General features: G+C 42.3%; 1 protein-coding gene across 4 annotated transcripts in view; it reads right to left on the reverse strand.

Annotated features, from left to right (window-relative positions):
* The window catches only part of COX15 (cytochrome c oxidase assembly homolog COX15), a 61,243-nt gene extending 51,934 nt beyond the window's left edge, over positions 1-9,309 (reverse strand). For all 4 annotated transcript variants that reach the window (XM_073019250.1, XM_073019252.1, XM_007963819.3 and 1 more), the window contains exons 1-5: positions 9,138-9,309; positions 6,723-6,904; positions 4,634-4,756; positions 4,161-4,347; positions 823-990 (exon numbers count right to left, since the gene is read on the reverse strand). In XM_073019250.1, coding sequence (XP_072875351.1) covers positions 823-990; positions 4,161-4,347; positions 4,634-4,756; positions 6,723-6,904; positions 9,138-9,227 — 750 coding nt within the window. In that variant the 5' untranslated portion in view covers positions 9,228-9,309. The remainder of the gene's footprint in view (positions 1-822; positions 991-4,160; positions 4,348-4,633; positions 4,757-6,722; positions 6,905-9,137) is intronic.
* Between the last annotated feature and the right edge of the window lie 5 nt (positions 9,310-9,314).

Below are 9,314 nucleotides of genomic sequence, written 5' to 3' on the forward strand. Positions count from 1 at the left end.
CTTTTTTTTTTTTTTTTTGAGATGGAGTTTCGCTCTTGTTACCCAGGCTGAGGTGCAATGGCACCATCTTGGCTCACCGCAACCTCTGCCTCCCGGATTCAAGCAATTCTCCTGCCTCAGCCTCTCAAGTAGCTGGAATTACAGGCATGCGCCACCACACCTGGCTAATTTTGTATTTTTAGTAGAGATGGGTTTCTCCATGTTGGTCAGGCTGGTCTCGAACTCCTGACTTCAGGTGATATGCCTGCTTCTGCCTCCCAAAGTGCTGGGATTACAGGCGGGAGCCACTGCGCCTGGCCAAGACTCATTTAAAAAAAATTCTAGGGAAAAAAAAATGTCCTATAAGGGTGTGGTGTCTTGAGACCTCTATTATTAATGAAGGTCTCAAAAATATGTCATACCTTGCTTTGAAATCAAAGCATGAAATGAAAAGCTAGTATTTTCCTTTAATCAACAAACAGAAAAATACTTCAGACAAAATCACTAAGGTTTACTATATTATTAGACTTAACTGGCAGGTCCCCATTTAACAAACAATACAATATGGCTCTTGTCCACACCAGAAATTCAGAAACACCTCTGTTCTGATCTTCCTCACTTTGCCATCCACCATCCCCTCTGGGCGTCAGACGTAAAGTGACTGGGATATTTCTTGTTGTTGGTACTCCCTCCCAATCTATTTTTCAATTTGTTTCACCTTTCCCAATAGAAAATGTTGGCAAAATATTCACCTCCTATATGATCCAGCAATTCTACTTCTAGATATATATCCAAAAGAATTGAAAGCAGGGTCTTGAAGACATATTTGCACACAACTCTTACCTTGTGCGGAGGGAGCAGCAGTGAGAGCGAGGTCCATAAGCTGGCACAATAAAGAACCAGGGCTGATCCCAGGTGGGCAGCGAGGCGGTACTGACTGACCCGAGGGATGTCATGGGAGTCTGATTTTTCTTCTAGTCCGCTTTTCACCATATACCATCCCAAGAGACCCTAGAACCCCCAAGAGATGGAGCAAACAAAACAAGGTTAAAATGATCTGTTCAACTTTCTTCTTTTTTTTTTTTTGAGACAGAGTCTCGCTCTGTCACCAGGCTGGAGTGCAGTGGTATGATCTCGGCTCACTGCAACCTCCGCCTCCCGGGTTCAAGGGATTCTCCTGCCTCAGCCTCCTGAGTAGCTGGGATTACAAGTGCCTGTCACCACGCCCGGCTAATTTTTGTATTTTTAGTAGAGATGGGGTTTCACCATGTTGGCCAGATGGTGTCGATCTCTTGACCTCGTGATCCGCCCACCTCGGCCTCCCAAAGCGCTGGGATTACAGGCGTGAGCCACCATGCCCAGCCTAATCTAATCTGTTCAACTTTACGGAAGAAGTGAGCTATCAGGAGTACCCTCTAACCCACCTCTGCTCTTTCCATACCCTCCCCAATATGCAGTGTCCAAGGATTCATGACTTATCCACAATTCTTCACATATCACCATTAATACTTAACTACTATTTAGATCTGAAGTGTCCAATCTTTTGGCTTCCCTGGGCCACACTGGAAAAAGAATTGTCTTGGGCCATGCATAAAATACACTAACACTAACAATAGCTGATGAGCTTTAAGAAAAAAAAAAGGTCCATGGATATATCTCATAAAACTAGATTGAATGTTCTGGAGAAACTTTAAGGTAAATGCTTAAAAACATCTACTATCAAGTTAGGTTGGAATAAGACAATTATAAAAGTTTCAGGGGAAAATCATAAAAATCAGTAAGGTTTTGCATGCAGATTGCTTTGCAAATATCTAAGTTCCCACTCCTCTTTAAGCAAAAGCACAGTTTATGGGGACATAAGAAACCCGCAGTTGAAGGCCAATCTGGGGATGCATAGTCAAAGAAAAGGCCTTGATTTTTTAAAAGCTGGTAATGAACGTACAGATTTAAGTTTAAAAGTTTGTGGTATGTATCATATTCTATGATTCTCTGCTTTAACTGGCTTCTTCAATTAACCAAACAACTGTCAGTTCCAATCATATGAGATCAGACAGCCCTTTCACCCCTACTTGCCCAGCTCAGTAGAATCAGGTCAAAGAGGTGGATTCTGCCACTTCTAAATATATACTCTTCTGGAAATCTTTTTGAGCATTTCTCTCCCCTTTCAAGATTACCCTGGATATTCTAATTACCTTGATTTCATCTGCATGAGACATTGAAAGATGAAGACATACATAGTGTGATTCACTAGCCCACTTTCTTCTCCCATACCTCATCTGACATCTTCAATTTCTGCCTCCCAAATAGTCTGTTTTCAGTGTTGGCTTGTTTTTGTAATTCTAAAATGTTAACTTTCATTTTGTTCTACCTGCCTTTCTCTTGTTACTATTAGACTTTGATTAATGTTTAACGATTACCTGTTTCTGCTGCCTCTATTTCTTCTCTCTCATCTCCCTCCTTAATCCCCCCTTTTTTTTTTTTTTTGAGACAGAGTCTTGCTCTGTTGCCCAGGCTGGAGTGCAGTGGTGCAACCTCGGGTCACTACAACCTCCACCTCCCGTGTTCAAGCAATTCTCCTGCCTCAGCCTCCCAAGTAGCGGGGCCTACAGGCCCACACCAACACGCCCAGCTAATTTTGGTATTTTAGGTAGAGACAGGGTTTCAATATGTTGGCCAGGCTTGTCTGGAACTCCTGACCTCAAGTGATCTAGCCATCTCAGCTTCCCAAAATGTTGGGATTACAGATGTGAGCCACTGCGCCCGGCCTTAATCCCTTCTAATTGGCTCATTTTCTTACCACTTCTGAGTTAAATTAACCAATTAGCTTCCTCCTGATTAAATTTTGATGATGTTTCTCTGATGCTCTGATAATCTCCTTTAGGATCTCTATACCTTGACCCAAATACTCCTATGTGTCTTCTCTCTTAATTCCTGGCTCAGTTTCACCCAACTTTTTTTTTTTTTCATCATCCTAGCAGTACTAACCTGCTAATCGTGGGAATCTTTCCTTAAGAGGGGCTCAACTTACATGATTTTAATTGCCATTTATATATGAATCTCTCTCAGCTACATGGGTATTCTATAATCTTTCATCCCACAAAGTGTTTCTCTCTTTTGGAATTTTCCTGTATGCTTCTGTAGCATTCTAGCACAGGGATCCCACTTTCTTACAGCAGACAAGTTAGAAAAAGGGAAGAGACAAGAACCTAGGGAGGTACCCATGATGGGAAACAAACTACTTCCTGCAGCACATGAAAATATACTACCGAGTGCTTACTGATTCCAGGCACAAAGCTAAGTACTTTAAATATGGATTATCTCATTTAATATTTACACAACTGGGCTGGGTGTGGTGGCTCAAGCCTGTAATCCCAGCACTTTGGGAGGCCAAGACGGGCGGATCACGAGGTCAGGAGATCAAGACCATCCTGGCTAACACGGTGAAACCCCATCTCTACTAAAAAAAAAAAAAATACAAAAAACTAGCCGGGTGAGGTAGCGGGCGCCTGTAGTCCCAGCTACTCGGGAGGCTGAGGCAGGAGAATGGTGTAAACCTGGGAGGCAGAGCTTGCACTGAGCTGAGATCCGGCCACTGCACTCCAGCCTGGGCGACAGAGCCAGACTCTGTCTCAAAAAAAAAAAAAAAAAAATTTACACAACTGTACATGGTGGCACTGTTATTATCCCCATTTACAGGTAAAGAAGTCATAGCTTTCAGAGGTTAGGTAATTTACCTTACTGTCAGAGCTGGGGCTTGAAGCTAGGCCTGTGACACTAAAATGTATGCTCTTACCTACTCTATTAAAGCGACTCAGATTATTTCTTTAAAAACAATGCCAACTAGGGGCCAGGCGTGGTGGCTCATGCCTGTAATCCCAGCACTTTGGGAGGCCGAGGCAGGCAGATCATGAGGTCAGGAAATCCAGACCATCCTGGCTAACATGGTGAAACCCCATTTCTACTAAAAATACAAAAAATTAGCTAGGTGTGGTGGCAGGTGCCTGTAGTCCCAGCTACCGGGAGGCTGAGGCAGGAGAAAGGCGTGAACCCGGGAGGCAGAGCTGCACTTCAGCCTGGGCGACAGAGCGAGACTCTGTCACAAAAAAAAAAAAAAAAAAAAAAAAGCCAACTAGGAAGCTCCTGGGAGCATGTCTGGTTTCTCAACCTCTAATAAATCTTACCTGGAAGCAGACGAGGCCACAGAGGGCAAGAACACGTCCTTTCATGCCATGGCTGAGCCAGCCCTTTCTCCAAAAGTAGGCAGCAGGCAGGATGTATGCAAGGCCTACCAGGCGACCCCACATTCGGTGTGAGTACTCCATGTACCAGATGAACTTGAATTCTGTCAGTGTCATATCATGATTCAAGCTGGGTGAAATGGAAAGTCAAAAAAGAAGAAGGAGGAAACATCCTTCTGATTTTTATTTTCTTATGGAACGCAAAAACTTTCTTTCTCAGTCCTGCAACTTGGTAGGTCTGCCCTCTTCCTCATCAACGACCTCAGGATGACTTTGGATTTGGAGGCTTAGAAGAGAAGCTGACTAAACATAACTGAACCAAAGATCATGAAATAATCTAACCATTCTGAAGGGTTTAAGTGCAAAAGATTAAATGGGCCCACTGGAATGTTTACCTAATGTTCTTTCATACTTACATTTTAAATTCTGGAAATTGCTGGTATCTTTGGAATTCTGCTTCCCATTCCTCTTGGCTTGTAGGTGGCTTCATCTCCTTTATTAAATGCCAATCTACCATCGAGAGGCCAGACTCTGTCAACCTTAGGATAGGAAAGAAATGTTGGGGTGTATGTGTAAGGCTGGATTACTCACAAAAGGTTTATAGCAACAAGTGGATCTGAACTTAACCTCGTTAAAGGTAAACAGAATTGTTTCCTCTTTTGAGACATTTCTCTCTTACTGCTTAGAATTTTGTCAGAAACAGCTGCCATCAGGTACAAATTTATTTACCCTTATATTCTCTCAATCCTTTTCTTTCTTTTTTATCTTTTTTCCCAATTCTTTCTTTCACTAGCATTCCTTGACAGGCAAACTCAACCCCTACGGCCAAAGCAATCTGTTCTAAATGCATAACCAGCATTCCTTACCCAAGGAAAAGAGATCTGTTACATGTATACCGGTTTAGATTCTTGGGTGAATTTAAAGACAATACATTCAAATGTGTTGCACTTGCTCATAACAACCTATATAACACATAAAGTATTTTGAAATAAGGGACGTGGAATGTGAAGAGAATTTGAGGAAGGTATATTTGATTAAAACCAGAAACTTTTTCAACAAAAGGAGTTAGGATTCCTAAAGTAAAAGGCTGATTTTAGGCCTGAGGCAAGAAATGTACAAGATGAGCTTGGAATATCTTGTCATGCTAGAAAGGAAGGAAGCTATCAAAGGTAATTAGGGCCCTGCCAAAAAGTCACTAGAGCCAATTTCAGGAGATGCCCACTGACTAAAGATGGGACAATCTGAGCAAATCACTAACACCATCAGCACAACGAACTGAAACATTATCAAGTGTGTTTGAACCTATGATCTCATAATAAGCCTTAAAAATCCAAATGCTTTATTTGTTGCCTTTGGAGGATTTGGGGGACCAATTTATTATTTTGAAAATTGGTAAATAAAGGGAAAGAAGAATTAAGTATTTATCCTGCCTTTCCTATACAAATTATACCTTGGGATATCCAGATTGATGATGAGGGAAAGCTTTTTAGAGTTGAGCTAATAAAATGTTACAATTTTACTATGCTAATGAAACAATGGATCCAGGTGATAGTAATTAATGGCTGTTAACATCTATAATACACACCAGATATTCATGAATGTTCTATTCACCTACTGAAGTATTTTGCTCCCTCATCCCCAATTTGAATCTGATCAAACAACTACTCATTCACAGGAAGTAGAGGGGATAAAAGAACATGTTAAATATCACATGGTTATGCAATCAGCAAAATCTAGACTGTGCATAACCATAGGACAAATGACTCGAGTTTCCTCAGCAACTAAAAGAGGGGGAAAGGGAGGAATATCTAAATCTATAGTCTCTTCAAAGATTTAAATGAATCTAAGAAACATGAACCAATTGTGATGCACAGAACTTCTTTGGGTTTAATTCAAACAAACTGTAAAAAAAGTTTTGAGACAAACTTGGACTCTGACTGAAAGACAAAAGATACAAAAACAATGCACAGGTACCAGTTAAGACATAAACTAGTCTTTATAGAAGGCTCCTACTAATAAAACACTTAAATGTTCTATAGCAGGGCAAGCCATCAGACGTGTTCCTTCTTTAAGGCCTCAGTTTCTCCATCTGTACAATAAGGGAGCTAGACTAGATGCTCTGTAAAATTCCTTTCTCCAACTGGGCGCGGTGGCTCATGCCTGTAATCCTGGCACTTTGGGAGGCCGAGGTGGGCAGATCACCTGAGGTCAGGAGTTCGAGATCAGCCTGGCCAACATGGTAAAACCCTGTCACTACTAAAAATACAAAAAATTAGCCAGATATGGTGGCATGCGCCTAGTCCCAGCTACTTGGGAGGCTGAGGCAGGAGAATCGCTTGAACTCAGGAGGCAGAGGTTGCAGTCAGCCGAGATCACACCACTGCACTCCAGCCTGGCCGACAGAGCAAGACTCTGTCTCAAAAAAAAAAAAATCCTTTCTCCTCAGTCAACCTGTGCTTCTACTTATGATCAAAATACCTGACTCACTATGAGCAAATTACTCACCTAGTCACTCCACCAAGAATAACTGCTCCAGCCACTGTTCCACTGCAGACCAGGAGCCATCGGCCCACCACCCGCTCGGCAGCCTTTGAGGGAAGAGACACCGTACCCCTTCCAGATTGCAAAGCTACTTCAGAGATGGTGCTGTATTGCCCTGGCCTCAAAGGGCGCCTGATGCAATCACACTAAAGATCAAGATAGACAAATTACAACTGGATAAACAGAGAATGGCTGCTACCCACACTCAACCCCATTCTGATTAGGGTGAAGTACCATAGCATCCCCACAGCTATGTCTTGGTAAGTCATCATCTCTTATCTGGATTACTGCATCAACCTTCCAGCTGGTTTTCCAATTGGTTTTAAATCTAGCCTCACTCAAACCTATCCCCAACTAAATGAATTTTCTCATCTCTGAATACTTCCCTCAGACTTCACTCTACTTACAGATATGGAATATTTTCTTTCACCTCTAGGTCTTTAAATATTTCTTTCTGGCTTGTACACTTCCTTTCGCCTGATTAATAATATTTACTGCAGATCTCTGCTTACGTGTCACCTCCTCTGGGATTGTTCCCAGGCTCTTTAAGGTCTGCAATAGGTCACTCCCACAGCACACTGGACAGCCCTTAATACACTGTAATGTATAGTCAAGCATCACTTAACAACAGGGGCACATGTTCTGCCAAATGCGTTCTTAAGCAATTTCATCATTGTGTGAACCTCATAGAATGTACTTACACAAATCTAAAGGCTGGGTGTGGTGACTCACACCTGTAATCCCAGCACTTTGGGAGGCCGAAGCAGGGAGATCACTTGGGTCAGAAGTTTAAGACCAGCCTGGCCAAAATGGTGATACCCCATCTCTACCAAAAATACAAAAATTAGCTGGGTGTGGTGGCGCACGCTTGTAATCCCAGCTACTTGAGAGGCTGAAATGGCAGAATCACTTGAACCTGGGAGGCAGAGGTTGCAGTGAGCCAAAGTCTCACCACTGCACTCCAGCCTATGCGTTGATGCGAGACTCCACCTCTCAAAAAAAAAAAAAAAAAAAGAAGTACTTAGTGAAATCTAGATGATACAGCCTACTACACCCCTGAGGTATATGGTATGACTTATTGCTCTTAGGCTATAAATCTGTATGGCATGTTACGTACCGAATAATGTAACAATGGTATTTGTTTATCTAAACATGGAACGATTACAGTAAAAATATGGTATAAAATATTTAAAAATGGGGCCAGGTGCAAAGGCTCATGCCTACAATTCCAAGGCTTTGGGAGGCCAAGGTGAGAGGATCACTTGAGGCCAGTAGTTAAAGACCAGCCTGGGCAATATAGCAAGACCCCCCCGTCTCTATTTTTTTAAAAATTAGGCACAGTGTCACACACTTGTAGTCTTAGCTACTTAAGTGACTGAAGCAAGAGAATGCTTGAGCCCAGGATTTCCAAGTTGGAGGCTGCAGTGAGTTATAATCATGCTACTGCACTCCAGCCTGGGTGACAAAGTAAAACCCTGTCTCTAAAAAAGAAATTTAGAGAAAAAGATTTTTTTTTTTAAAGGTACACTTGGAAAGGCAGCTCTGTTATAATCTTATGGAACCATGACTGTATCTGTGGCCTATTGTTGACCAAAATGTTGTTATGCAGCACATCGCTGTCCCTTCAGGTTCATCTGTTTGTATCTCCCACTAAACTATGAGCTTTGGGGTAGCAGTGTCTGGTCAGTCTTGCTCTCTCCCTTCTGCTACCTTTGTTTCTAACACTGTTCCTTTATATAACGAGACCATGATAAAGATTTCACAAATGAATAAACTGACTTCCTCCAGGGCAGGAGTCTTATAATATTTATTTTTCTTTTTCCAGTTCCTAATATATAATAACCACTCAATAATTACTAGTTAAGCAAATGCATGCCCTCTTCTGACTATATCCCTATAAGTCCAAAGATTCATGCTCAGTTTCCTACTTCTGATTAACTGAGTCACCTTTAGAAAAGTAACTTTAAGCCTCAATTTCCTTCTCTGTAGAATGCAGTTATACTTCCTCACCTGACTACTTGGAACTTTTTAAGCAAAAATAAACTATAAGGGTAAAAATTACTAAGCTTGTACCATGTGCTAAAGGCCTGATGTATATTAAAGAATGTAATCCTCATAACAAACCTTAAAGTAGGTATTGTTATCCCCATTTTACAGATAAGGAAATCGATGAACAGAAAGTTTAATTAACTTGGCCAATACCACACAGCAGGTCAATGGTCCAGATCTGAACCCTAGGGGCTCTGAACACAAGGAAATGCGTTGTGAGTAAACTGTAAGGAGCTCCGGAAACGTGATGTGGGGCTCTCCATCATCTTTATCCCGGCCCTTTCACTCCATCCCCGCTCACGCGACTCGGAGTCCGCTGCAGTGCGGTACCTGTGCTCTAGGCGCTGCCCTACGAGCCAGGAGCTGCAGACACTGCTTCCCCTTCAAGGCCCTAAAGGGCGGAAAGAGCAATCGCTGCATACTGATGACAGTGCACGGCCACCTCTTCCACAACCCAGAGCTCTGTGGTCTCCTTTCTCCGCCACGGAAAAGAGAAGCACTTCCGGG

Source organism: Chlorocebus sabaeus, chromosome 9 (genome assembly GCF_047675955.1).
Source record: "Chlorocebus sabaeus isolate Y175 chromosome 9, mChlSab1.0.hap1, whole genome shotgun sequence".
NCBI lineage: Eukaryota > Metazoa > Chordata > Mammalia > Primates > Cercopithecidae > Chlorocebus > Chlorocebus sabaeus.